The sequence below is a fragment of the Scardinius erythrophthalmus genome (assembly GCF_964197995.2).
Source record: "Scardinius erythrophthalmus genome assembly, chromosome: 11".
NCBI lineage: Eukaryota > Metazoa > Chordata > Actinopteri > Cypriniformes > Leuciscidae > Scardinius > Scardinius erythrophthalmus.
In genome coordinates, this window is record NC_138231.1 from 4822573 (window position 1) to 4837479 (window position 14907).

Genomic DNA, 14907 nt, shown 5'->3' on the forward strand with positions numbered 1-14907 from the left:
TGCATTCATTACTATTTTAATATGAGGTGAGACGTCGTTATTAAAGGATAAGCTCACAGCACTGAGCACTTCGCCCACACAGCGCACCAGAACCGTTTTCGGAACCGAAACTTAGGAATTTCGCACGGTTCCGGTATTTTTTCAAAAACACTAACGGTTCTGGATAAGAACCGGTTCTCGGTTCCCAACCCTAAAAGACAGACATAGAAAAAAGCATAATAGGCCCTCTTTAAGACACAATCTTACATAGTGGCTGTGTTTATGCAGCTGCCCCCAGTTTTGGACTAGTTACATGCTGAACTGTACTACAGGGATGGGCAACTTAGGTCCTGGAGGGCCACTGTCCTACAGAGTTTAGCTCCAACCCTGAAAAAATCACCTGCCTGTAACTTTCTAGTAATCTTGAGGACCTTGATTAGCTTGTTTAGGTGTGTTTGATTAGGGTTGGAGCTAAACTCTGTAGGACATTGGCCCTCCAGGACCGAAGTTGCCCATCCTGGGCTAGGGGTTTGTTTAACTCCCTAACCCTCAATATTTCAAATAATAATAACAATGCACATTGAGTAGATAATGATATGCCACAAGAGGGTGCTGTGCAGTAAATGAATGTGCCATGATCACACTTGTAATTTGACACACTTGTAACTCTCCATCCCTAAACTGTCAAGGGACAGCATGACATCTTTGTTTCTCACACTTACGTTTATCAATAATTAATGTTGTAGCTGTCTGCATTATTCCACTCATTATGCGTTTTGTGTATCAGAATCGTTAGCCGCATATGAAGCAGACCACAGGGCCGTTGTTGCCTGAGGTTATTGAACATCTAGTTGTAAAGAAACAGATGGATGGATGGTGGCAGATGGCGGTGAATGTTTACGCTGGTTTCTAACAGGTAAAGCAGCAGCGTTCTTATCCAGCCATCATCAGAACAAGCAACATCTGCTGTAGACGTGCTTGTGTGTGTGTGTGTGTGTGTACTCCTGAGTGAGATTCCACACACCCCTAGCCAGAGGGGGGATTTCACTTCACACAATGTTTCTTCATCAATACAATCTAAATGAGCTAAATTAATCATGAGGCGTTATAAAAGCACATTCAGCCCACATTAATTCACAGTTTTCTTCAATAAAACACCTCAGTAGAGCATGAATAGAGCATTTGAGGTGCTGTCTATCCAGCTGGCGAAACACAAACACAAGTCTAAAAGAGCTTGTATAGGTGGGTTGCAAACCCTAAATACCATTTTAAGGACTCATAGGTACGTTCACAACTTGTTTATGGAACGCTTTTCATCTGACGGTACTCAAATCACAGGGCGGACAAGAGGATATGCGTTTCATGCGTTGCGTTTATGTAACACAAGAAGAAAGACTTTTTCTCTGCTGACACAGATCACACATATACACATGCATATATCTCAGCATGAGATAGAGGAGGGGACAGCTTTCACAGGTAAAAGATGAACGACCCACTTATTACTTATTGGGAGGTCACACAACAATTATTAACTGAGCAAAAGGTATTTTCTTGTAGTCAGTCAGATGCTAAAGTTGCATCTTATTCATTCTTCACAAAGCCAATCGCTGCATGCACTTCTATGAAGTCAATCCAAGATGGTAGACAACATTAATGAAATGCTTATTATAAAAGCCATTTATTATTAAAAAATAGTTCTGGCACCTGAAATATCAGCTTTGCCATCGCAAATAAATTACTTTTTAAAATATATTCAAATACAAACCAGTTATTTTAAACTGTTATTACATTTGACTGTATTTTTGATCAAATATATGCAGCCTTATTGAGCATAAGAGACTTCTTTCAAAAACATTACAAATACGACAATGATTTACATTTAATAACGACAAGATTTTGGAACTGAGCTGCTGTGTCATATGCAGTTTTTTGTGTGTGTAGTGCATTAGCAAGAAACACAAGCTGTCACCCTTCAGTCCACTTTAGAAAGCTCCATTTGGTAGCGCAGCAACGCCGGTGTCCAGGCAGCCCTGCAGATAAGAGCGCAATGACTGCGTTAATCCTCCGTCTGGTTCAGATGAATTAATCAGAGTTAAAGCACCTGTTCGGTCTTCGTCAATAGAGTGTTGTGTTACGAAGGGCATTATGTCTGCATATAGAAGTCCTGCACGTCCACCAGTGTTTGATACGGACGCACCTGTGCTGGCCTTACCTGAGCAGAGAGGACAGGGTCAGCTCCGGTTTGACATCCTGTTACTGTCATATCATTATCAGGAGCAGATGAACACCATCTAAGAACAGTTTTGTAGTTTTGAAGAAATGAACAGAATCACAAAAATACGGGCCGTTTTCAAACACTTTCACAGTTATGTTAAAGATGTACAAGAGAGAAAGACACATCACAATTCAGTATGTAAACTATTACAATGACATCATATTTTACTTGGTTGAATATGATGAATCATCAAATATCATCATTTAAATTTTGAATACTGAGCATTCTATCGATATCAGTGGGTGATTTTCAAATGTTAGTCTTTAATCTCTTTTTTTATTATTATAAAAAAGAAAAGACCAAAATAGATAGAACAAAAATAGATAGCAAAATCAATATATGCATTCAAAAGTTTAGGTTAGTGAGAGCTTTAAAGAAATTAATACTTTAATTCAGTAAGAATACATTTAGTTAATCAAAAGTTGCAGTAAAGATTTTAATATTATAAGCAAAGATTTCAAATAAATGTTGTTCTTTTGAATATTTCTATTCGAAAGAAAGCTTTGATCACAGGAATAAATTACACTACAGATACAATTACACAGAAAACAGTTATTTTAAATTTTAATAATATTTCACAATAAAACAGTTTTTACATGTATTTGTTTTTTTATCAAATAAATGCATGCCTTGGTGAGCAGAAGAGACTTCATTCAAAAACATTACAAAATCTGAACAACTCCAAATTTTTAAAGGTAGAGTACGGTATATATATATATATACACACACACACACACTCACCGGCCACTTTATTAGGTACACCTTGCTAGTACACTGTTGGACCCATTTTGCCTTCCGAACTGCCTTAATTCTTCATGTCATTGATTCAACAAGGTGCTGGAAACATTCCTCAGAGATTTTGCTCCATATTGTCATGATAGCATCACAAAGTTATCAGTAGATGGTCCACTGTGGTCATTAAGGATGGACATGGTCAGTAGGAATACTTTTTAATAAATACATTTTTTTTGTACAATTCTTTATGACATTCAAAACTTCAGAAAATGTGTGATTTTCGTGCACATGATTCCTGTTGTGCGTTTTCTGATTTCTGCCTTCAAGTGGCCCAACATGTCCAGAATTTAAACCTCCTCGAGTCCCAGCCATTGATTACAGCAATTAATGAATGACTTTGAAGAGCCAATCATTGATGGCCGTGTAATCAGCTACGTTTCCTTAAATTACAATGACAATTTGGGCCTCTCCCTTCCCAGAGTCCACCGCGTCTCTATTCTTTCATGTTAAATCAGATAAGGTGTACCACAGAACAAATCCCTCAAATTATTCATGCTCAAGGGCCAATTAGAGAAGCAGAGAGAGAATGATTAGGAGAACACGGCAGCTGTTCGCTTTCAATTGATTCAGAGACGGCCAAACATGTCCCTCTCTGTAAATCTGCTCGAAGAATTGACCATTTCAATGCTTCATATTAGGTGCAGAGCCTATTGAAGTGGTCTACACTGTTTTTTATAGAGTGGGTTTCCATTCTTTCAATGGAACTCGGCACATTTCAATATTTTAGACGAGTTATAGTGTTCGCTAATGCAATGCTTTTTCCTGTTTGCTGGTATCTTTCTAGCTCAATAAGTGCTCAGTGAAACATACTGTCACTCTCGCGCTGATTAAACTATTGTCATGCAGGGAAACCCTTCCAAATGGACTAGTCTGTGTGTAGGACATCAGCAGTGCTTTTAGGAAAACTGCAATTACCGTTAGCTGCTAAGTAAGATTAGCTGTTAGCTGTTAACTCACTGGTTAAAGGACAAACATACACCTGAAATCCAACACACGACCATTTCGCTGCATTGACAAGCAAAGGCTTATGAGATTATCCAGGGTTCAACAATAAGGCCCGCTTGAGCTGCTAGTTCAAATGACCACAAATATGATAAACCGCGTGTTAGGAAAACAAATGTGTAGTTTTCATTATATTTTTTGTCTCTTCTGCTCACCAAGACTGCATTTATGTGATTAAAATACAATAAAAGCAGTAATATTGTGAATGTGAAATATTTCAATTTAAAAGAACTGTTTGAATTAGGGTGGTCGTTATTTTTAATGTCTCCAATTGTCATGCTCTTAACCCTTCAAATTGTTCCTTTATATAAGAAAATACAGCATGCCAATTTTTATGGCAGTAACATAATAATTACTGGTAGCTCAATAGCTTTAAACTTTCTGAGATTTTGATGATTTTCGTAAAAACAGATCATTTGAATTGGTATTGTACCTGGCTAGTAAAATTCCAAAAAAATCTCCATAAAAGCATCTAATGCACCATATATTCCTAAATATGTATTTTAGATACATATCTCAGTTTACTTATTGTAGAAACTAAATCCAAATTAATCCATCCATGACCCGGTTTAGCAGAATTACCTTTGCTGGTGGAATCAATACATATTTCTATTGATGATCACCTTGGTTACTGTTTGGGTTTAGAGCACATTTTTTGGTTTAAAAAATGACATTACGTTCCTTGAAATTGAATCAAGCAGATTATCAGGAGGCACAGGCAACCATACATGCAATGAAAGTAGTCAATGATCACGCCGAGAGAGGAGTGGCTCTGATTCAGGAATACAGTGACTATCTCACACACTTTGAAGAACAATTGCAGTTTCTCCTTCATGTGGTGGAGGATCATCTATCCAGACTGCAAAAAGTCAACACTGGCTGCTGAGCATCAGAAATGAGGGATTGTTGAAAACTTTGTGCTTTTTTTGAGATTGTTGTCATTGTTGTCATGTCAGTGTTGCTCTGATTTCAATAAAATGTAGTTCATTTGCAGCAACTTTTAATATTACTTGCATATCACAGTAACGCCGCACAGCCTAACATAGGCAATCTTCCACATGATTGAGCTACCTCTAAATATACATTTTTTTGTCAACATTTTTGCCTATTTCTAATTTTGAAGTTAAAAGAAACAGTTTAAGAGGTTAAGACACTAACATTTTGCAAAACAAATTTTAATTTATTATATTTATTATGTTAAATGTAATTTATTCCTGTGATCAAAGCTGCATTTTCAGCATCATTACTCCAGTGTCACATGATCCTTCAGAAATCATTCTAATATGATGATTTTCTGCTCAAGAAAAATTTCTGATTATTATTATCCATGTTGAAAACAGTTGTGCTGCTTCATATTTTTGTGGAAACTGGGATACCTACATTTTTCAGGATTCTTTGAATAGAAAGTTCAAAAGAACATATATTTTCAAACTTTACTGTCACGTTTGATCAATTAAATGCATCCTTGCTGAATGAAATTATTAATTAACATCCCATTTGCTGTAATTAAATTGAATTGCCCTTTATATATATATATATATTGACCGCCCCACTCTCTAGGTGTCAATATCAGCATTAGCCACTGAAAAACCCATTCCAGTTAACCACCGGTGAGCATTTATATGGGTTAGATGACACTAAAGATATTGTTTTCTCATTTGTTCCTCACAGGCTCATTTTGCCCTGTACCACACAAACAGAAAACTCACCATGGAGCCGAAGGTCACCATCAATGCCAGAATCGTGGTAGTGGGAGCATCTGACACTGGTTTAGCTTTTCTTGAAGCACTGACATTCAGGTAAGCATGCCGTTTTTGAAACGCTACTTCAATCAAATGGTCGACACAGGTAAAGAAGCCCTAAATAGCATTTATGATTTCTTTTTGAAGACACAGCAAGACATTTCTGTCTGAAACAGGGTTTTTTCCAGGGGGGGTGGGGGAACATCGTCTCAAGTGTAGTTATAATTAGTGAGAGTGACCCTCAGGGATTTGAGCGAAACAATGATTGCATGAAATCTGAGCTTAGGGCTTTATATAATAACACTCAGCCCAACACACGCCAATTAATACCTGTATTCTGGATCCTTCTGCCTCTGGACAGAGATCTCTTTGTGTTCTAAAGAAAGACAATGCATTGAATTTGAAAAACAGCCATTTATAGATTCTTCAAATAAAATATTGATTATCTTTATTAAAAGATGATTCCCAACCAAGGGTTGGTTCTGAGGGGAAAGACGGGAAATAATTCTGGTTTTAAAAAAAAAGTGATTCTAGATTGAGAGAAAACAGATATTTAAACAGTTATTTAAATGTCATTTTAGAAAAAAAGAACTGTTTTCTATTTGAATATATTGTAAAATGTAATTTATTCCTGTGATCAAAGCTGAATTTTCAGCATCATTACTCCAGTGTCACATGATCTTTCAGAACCATTCTAATATGCTGATCTGATGCTCAAGAAGCATTTATTATCAAGGTTGAAAACAGTTGTGCTGCTTTATATTTTTGTGGAAACTGTGATGGATTTAGTCAAGTCAAGTCACCTTTTCAAAGCAGCTTTACAGTGATAATAGGAAATTAAAGTAACAGAGACCGTCTTGGCTCTACAGCAGCTCCAGGATAAAGTTATTGTCCAGCTAAAGTTAGTTTTGATTGATTCACTTCCGTCGCAACGATCATTAGTTATTAACTTATGGGCCGCTAACAAGACACCCTTAAGTTCTCTCTGCGCAAACTTTAAAAACACGAATCTGAGAACGCTGATGGCGCACACATGCGTATCACGTGTTTAGTCTATAGGTATGCACGTTAGAATATATATGCAGGCGTGTAGTCCTTCTTTACAATCCAACCCTCAACAAACTACTTGTCTGGCCTTAAAATTTCTAATAAAGAATTTTTAGCGCTTCCGCATAGCCACGTGAACCGGAATTATCCCGACAACGTTTTATCTGTACAGAGGTAAAGGGAAGGGAAGGAGGCTGTCACAGGGGAGAGAGTTGCTGACACTTCAGGACTGCGTTGTGGTCATGTCCAGGCGCAGGTCCTTCATCAGATCTGGATACGGCCTTTACGGATTTAATAGGAAGTTCAAAAGTACATAATTTATTTAAAATTATAAATATTTTGTATCATTATAAATGTCTTTACTGTCGCTTTTGATCAATTTCATGCATCCTTGCAGAATAAAAGTATTAATTTCTTTGAGAAAAAAATCGTACTATTAGTGTACACAAGACATACGTTTAACTTTTGAGAATGTCATTTTATCGAGAGGATTTCAGGAGATGTCAGGAGTTCGAATGCAGCTTCTCGCAGAGCACTTGAACAAACAAAGCTGTGATTTAAGGCTGTTCTTGTTTCCTGAAAGCTGATAACTGCCTGGCAACCAGGGGTCGCTCTGCGGTTGTGTGTGTGTGTGTGTGTGTGTTAACTCCTGCTGCTTTGGCAGGCACTGTGGGCACGCAGCTGTCTAGAGCTGGCAGTGTGCGGAGGTCACGCGCTGGCCCTTTAATTAGCCCTGCCACTGTTCTCTAGGCTGCAATTGGTGTTTGCTGTCGCTAATGACTTGACTAATGAGGCAGTTAGTGTCCACTAAACTTATGGCCGGTCAGCCCCTGTAGAGGCCGCCTGACTAATGGAGAATGTGGAGGCCATGGCCGACAGCGCTTATCTGTCAAGCCAAAACCGTAGGCCCCCCTCACGCTCGCTCACTTGTCCTTTATCACCCCTGAGGATGGGGTGAAACGCGGGACCATAGAGGACCGATAAAGATGCTTGGCCCCTGCTTGGCCCCTAAACTTAGCAGTCAGACACTGGCCACAATAGAGGCCTGTCAGCTGCTGATAAGACCAGAACGCTGTGAGCTGGTGGTCAAGAACAGCCTGTGGAGAGAAAACACACACACAAGATTAACATTTCACATTGACACACATTCTGGGTTTCTTTTTTTCTAATATAAAAGATGGGCAAATTCTGTTCTTCAAGTAATTTTATAATTTATTACTGAGAGAATATTAATAAAAATAGTCAAAAAGTTAGTAAATAATCACATTTTCTTAAATTTTCACAAACCGTAGTGTGTACTGCATTTTTCAAGCTAAAAACAAACAAAACAAAAACACTTATTGTATGAAAAATTGTATGATCAAACAAATGTTTCTTTAAATTGTGTTTATCAATAACTACAACATTTGGTCCCAAACTAGCTAACTTCTTCTGAATATATCATTTAGGCTAAATGTGCAATTTTCATTTTATTTGTGTTAGTAATATTTTCATATATTTGTATAAATGTTTAAAAAAATTATTTGAAATTAAATTATTAACATTAAATGATTAAATAAAATAATTAACATTACTTTAAGGTTATTTTAGCAATAAACATTAATTTAACATCAATGTAGTGTATTTCTATTTATTATTAAGTGTATTTAGACATGTCCCAAATTAAATATTTTAATGTATACATGGTCTTAAACTTAATTTTAATGTTATTGATTACGTTTTATTGATTATGTATTGAAATATTTTAAATGTTATAATAGATACATATTTTAGATACATATTTTAAAATGTTAATGTTATTTTAGCAATAAACATTAATTAAACAATTTAATAAAACACAAATCAGTTTATTCTTAGGCATGTCCCAAATTGTGTTAACTATTTTATTTCAACCCCATATTAAATAAATAGAAAATAAAATGCAAAATAGAATGAATCCATTTGTTGAAAATAAATAAACTGACTTCATTTAAGTTTTAAACCCTATTTTGTGCATTGCTCGAGGTGCTGTTATAAAATGGCCATTTCTCTGAAACATTTGCATGTAAATGTTTGCGCAAAAAAATCAAACATGCAGGAGGGAGTTAAGTGAATGAAAGACAGATATCTGAAGATGACAGTAGCAGCTCTGTCTGTCTGTCTGCATGGCTTAGAGCGCTAGAACGCAGACCTGCGGGTGTGTGTCCAGCGTCTCCCGTCTGATCAATCGTGACGGTCCGCAGGCCTCACACACTCCTCTTTCTACACACGCTAGCCTGATTTCCTCTCCCGCCACTGATAGAGATCATGTCTTTCTTGCACATACAAAACAGGTCATTTACATGACAAGAGACCTTTTTACACTCCTGAGGGGACGGGAGGAGGGTGACGGGGGGAGACCTCTACACACAGGAAACAAAACAAGAGGGGGAAAAAAGACAAAACAAAAGGAAAGGCTTTTACTGTGATGGTTGGAGAAGAAAGCGCTTTAATGCAGGCCAGCGCTGCGCTGGAAATTAAGGGATTTCAGCATCTGTCCGTCGAGTGTTTGCAGAATAACCTCACACACCCCGCATGCTTTTGTTCAGACGTCGTCACTGTCCTCTCTTCATTCAATGGTATTCATTTCTGGACAGAAAAAAAACGAACAAAAAACTGGACAAAAATAGCCTCATTATCCAAAATGGACAAGATCTGTTCTACACAGGGTCTGTTCTTCAAAAGAGCACAAATCAAATATAGCCAGACACGTTTTCTATACCTGAAAGAGTATGAGCATCAGTGTTACTCGTTTATATAATGTCAAAATGCAGAAAGTTGATAAAAAGATGTTTGATTCTCACTTGTCTACTGTAACACATTTCTTTCTCGTGCTTGTATTGGACCAGTCCTCATCTTCGATTCAACAATCTCACTCTCATCTCCACTCACGGTCTTCCAGATCGCTGCTCTGATGATAACACAAGATTTCTGGCTACAAGGTGAGCGATGCATTACAAACGAGAGGCATTTAGACTCCGAGCGGCATATTTCCACTCTACTAGAGAGGGGGAAAAATGCGTTATTTCCCTTCTGTCATACAGATGTGAAGTGCTAAAGCATTAAAGCTGTTCTGGCACCTCTTTGAAGTCCAAACTTGAAATATTGACTTATATTTTAATATTGCAATCCAGAAAGTCAATTATTTATAATAAATATTATTAATAATTTCTTAGGAGACCAGTTTAGATGGCAGAATTGCATAGCTCTAAAAAAAAGACCCCCAAAAAAGTACCATAAAATAAGTGGAAAATTGCAAAAATGTATACAATTTGTTGACTGATCAAAATGCAGAAAGTTTGAAAATGATTTATAGTTTTGGACCGCTTTCATTAAACACATTTATACAGTGTAAAACATTTTTGAGTTTATGCCTAAAACAAGAAAAGAAAAAAAACAGTCTTAAGTATAAACTTAATTTTGAAAAAAAAAAAAAAAAAAATCAGAAAACAACACTTAAGACTAAGTCATTTGACTTCTTAAGTGTATCTTGACTAAAGAATGTTTAGATATTTCTACTGGAAAACATAATCATCATTTTTGGCAGAACATCTTGTGTTTTTCTTCAAAGAGGAACAAATAATACTTGGCTGGAACGGATAAATCAAGATAAAATTGGGTGAAGTGTTACTTTAAAAATGCTTTGGTCTCTCAGGAGATTCTGACCAAGAGGTCTTACCTTAAATTTGACATTAGTGCGGTTTCACTTCCTGGTGCTCGTGATGAAAAGCAGGAACTGAGCTGTTTATCATCACTTCTGTTAGTGGTTCTGCATGACTGGCACATCTAATCCAATCCACCGATCCAAACAACTGATAAGACACACTGTATCAGAGCTCTGGAGGAAGAGCTTAGACATGAACCTTGATTCTCAGCATCTCAATTATAGCGTGAAACAGTGAATGAGTCAGTTAACCTTGAGCATTGAGAATCTAAAGCGCTTTCCCTGAAAGATTTCCTGATGTCCTTCTGGCCGCTCTTGAAGACTGCTCTTTTCACGGATGCTGGATGTGTTCCTCTACAGTCACTGCTACAGCGATCAGGATCAAGCCCAGCTGTCTTTGCGCTCCTGGGTCAGTGTGGTGACGGGTAAGATGAAGGCCATCGACCGCGAGGACAAACACGTGGAGCTGATGGCAAATGGTAGAGTGAACTATGACTATCTGATCCTCTGCACCGGCCTGCAGTATCAGGTCAGAGACGCGCGACACAACATTAACAATTCAAATGAACCAAGATGTTGCTATGAATTATGAAATGTGTATTATGTGCCAGCTTAGCTCAGTGTTTGCAAATTAATGCAATGCTAATTTGTTATCCATGCCGAGCACAATAATTAGTACATGAGAAATCAGCTTGTGTGGATGCTGCTGTATTTGAGTCTGACAATACATTTGCAGAGAGAAGCTGGAAATATATAATCAATGAATTATATGAAATGAATTGAAATAAATTTTAAATACTTTAAATATAGGGAAATCATTTAAATACAATAAATATTTATGTTTATATCTCTCTGACAGCGAGTTGACACACATACCCTCACTTGGCTTGAATTTCAGCGTGGGATTGCGCATAATTTTACTCATTATTTTTCACTGCTTATTGCGATTCATGAGTCAAACACACACAAAATAATGTCAAAATGCCGATCTTGGCGAGTATTAACGCAAACACAGTCATTGTTTCAAGTGAACATAAACAGTTGAGATTGAGAAAGAAAACGCATATCTATACTTAATATGGGGATACTTAAATTGATTAATCGATTCACCAGTGCTATTGATCTGCATTACCAAACGTGGATGTTTTACACCAGAAACAAACACTGATGTACTATTTTATTTAATACTGTGAAGCTGCTTTGATACAATCTGTATTGTGAAAAGCGCTATATAAATAAAGTTGACTTGACTTGACTTGACATGTAACAGTATAATGGACCCATGCGCCAGGTCTTAAAGTGACAGCAGCCTAATATACCTGATGCCATATTATATTAAAAATATCTAAATGGCAGTTTTTCCCCATGGTATCAATATCAAAATTGTGGCCAGTGCAAATGCTGACCGGCTAGTAACTCTAGAAAACCACTAGCCTCAGTGGCTGGTGAGCAAAAAAGTTAATGTCAAGCCCTGTATAGATGTATATATATATATATATATATATGAGATAGAGAGATTTGGTTACACTTTATTTTAAGGTGTCATTGTTACAGTGTAATTATACATGTAAGTAGTGAGTAATATTAATTAACTACATGTATTTACTATAGGGTTTGGGTAGGATTAGGATTTGGCTGAGGGTTAGTTGCATGTAATTATTCATAATTTACTGTTATTACAATAGTAAGTACATGTAACATATGTAACAAGGACACTGTAAAATAGTGTTACCAGAGATTTTTTTATTTTTTCTAATGAACCTTCAGATGCCCAGTCTCACCAGTATCGACGTCATTGAACAGACCCCCAGCAGTCTGAACCTACATCATCCCAGGCACAGATCCACGTGGCCCGTTCCGTCTAACCTCTTCACCCTCAACGACCAGCACGACTGCTCAAACCTCCACCAGTGGCTCATGGACAACTTCGTGGAACTGACAGGTGCATTTATTGCCAATTTAAATAGAGCCGAGTCTAAATCAGTGTGACATGGCAGAACTCTCTCATGCATAATCTCATTCACCAAGCCACTGTTATTCTAAAGCTGCATCCAACTGTCAGAGCATAACAAGTAGCTAATTAGCGTGAGTGAAATCTAATCTCCTTCCATCCATTTACAGGGGAATATTAATATTAGCAGGGTGAGCTAAGAATTAATCTCCACAGGCCGAGATGAGCCACCGCTATCTGTCTGATTAAGCCTATTATATTTACTAATTACAGCATCCTTTAATAATCCGGGAAGTAGCGCAATTATCAGTGAATGCTAATTATACCGTCTGCATATGAAAGATATCAATTTAGTAGTATGAGAATTTGTATTTGGGTCAACCAGAGAGGCATCGCTGGGCCTGGCTCCGAATAAGTTGTCAACAGAAATGAGCTGATAATAGTTTTGGCAGGAATCCTGTAGTGGTTGAAAACATCCCTGTGCTCTGAGGTTGAGTGCTGTGCGATGTGGCTGTGGTTCAGCACCATGGACAGGGCATTGAGCGGTGCATTCATTCACCACACAGATGATATGTAAATGACCACCATTACATCATCCTGGCATCAATATGGCATTGCAGACAGAAGCTACAGGACTGCATGTGTGAGAGATGTGTAGAAGACAACACCACATTTATAAAAAGTTCTGGCTCTCAAATGTGATTGGATGTGCCACGTTCAAAGCCACACGCACACGCGTGACTGTTTTGATCCACATTCAATATTATTTTGTATACATATTTGTTTTATTCTGATAATGGTAACAGCAATATGATGCTTTAGTTTTAACACAGCCAAACTAATCCTCGTGTATAAAATGATTTTACAAACCAACCATCTGTCATTATACAGGATCATGCATGTGCGCTCTGTGTCATTTTGTTATGTGAGCTCAAACTGATTAGTTTTATACTTGAGGACTCTAATATTAACATCAAAGGCCGTCCTTCACAAAAGATCTCAATTAAATCAATCCAGCACTAAGAGGGTTTCTGACACTGTTTAGATGCAGCAGTGAAAGGACATCACTTCCTTCATCTTCTCTTCCTTCTTTCTTTCCTATCCTCAAACCTAATGGACCTTCTCCAGGTTGCTAAGTGACCCTTCTCTGTTTCATAGCCACTGATATTATCTCTCCAAACGGCCGTAATAAATTGCTTCCCCTTCCCCCTTGTGGAGGGTAAATGGCCTTAAGTTTATTTTACTGTTAAGTAAACCATCTTTCTATTGAAGGGAATGTAACTTGATGAATTATCTTTGGTGTGGATGTGGAGGAAGTCTAGTGGCTTTTTACAATTATGTTGTCAAATCAGGCCACTTTATTAAATGCGAAGTGTGTAAATGAAGCAGCACCAAACGGAATTGAATTGCGTGTGTCTGTCCGCAGGCGATGCTGTGGTATATGGAAACACCATAGACGTGTTCACCTGTGTGGAAACGCTCATGCGCCTCGGTGTCAGCGGCCGCCGGATTCACGTAGTCCATCCTCCCAAAGACGACACATCTTCCTGTTTCCATGATGGCTCAGTGGATCACGCAGTGAAACAGGCTCTGGAAAAGGAGGAAGTCCAAGTTCATCATGGCTGCCTGTTGAAGCAACTCAACGATGGACAACACACAGATCCTGTGACATCGGTGTCCTTCAGCACTGATGGTCCGACCCTACGGCTGGAGTGTGCGGTTAGGAACAGAAAACATTCTTAAACATCAGTTCACATGTATAAAGGAGTCGTATTACACATGTTAATAATGTTTGTAAAGGATTTGGTGCCAAAAAACACAGTACCATTCAAAAGTTTGGGGGTTAGTGAGATTTTTACTTACAAAAGTCTCTTCTGCTCACCAAAAAGCATTTATTTGATCAAAAATACAGTAAAAACAGTAATATTGTGACATTTATCACAATTTCAAGTGATTGTTTTCTATTTGAATATATTGTAAAATGTAATTTATTCCTGTGATAAGCTGAATTTTCAGCATCATTACTCCAGTCTTCAGTGTCACATGATCCTTCAGAAATCATTCTATTATGCTGATTTGCTGCTCGAGAAACATTTCTGATTATTATTGATGTTGCTGCTTCATATTTCCGTGAAAAACCGGGATGAATAAAAAGTTATTAAAAACAGCATTTATTTTAAATAGAAATCTGTAACATTAAATGTTTTTACTGTCACGTTTGATCAATTTAATACATCCTTGCTGAATAAAAGTAAAAATAAAAGAATCATACTGACCCCAAACATGTTCATATTTCAGTTTTAAGACTAAATTGATTTTTATTAAACATTTCCTTTATCTTCCTGCTGTGCCTTTAAAATATTCTTTCACCCAAAAATGGACATTTTGATTTGAACAGAATGATTTCATAGATCCTCAAAGTATTTTAAAAGAT

At 37.4% G+C, this 14907-nt stretch overlaps 1 protein-coding gene across 1 annotated transcript in view; it reads left to right on the top strand.

Moving 5' to 3' along the window:
- The window catches only part of cfap61 (cilia and flagella associated protein 61), a gene marked incomplete at both ends in the record, with an annotated part of 30477 nt that overhangs the window by 12001 nt on the left and 3569 nt on the right, over window positions 1-14907 (top strand). The window contains 5 exons of the mRNA XM_081378122.1: window positions 5723-5850; window positions 9708-9800; window positions 10883-11051; window positions 12290-12464; window positions 13900-14192. Coding sequence (XP_081234248.1) covers window positions 5723-5850; window positions 9708-9800; window positions 10883-11051; window positions 12290-12464; window positions 13900-14192 — 858 coding nt within the window. The remainder of the gene's footprint in view (window positions 1-5722; window positions 5851-9707; window positions 9801-10882; window positions 11052-12289; window positions 12465-13899; window positions 14193-14907) is intronic.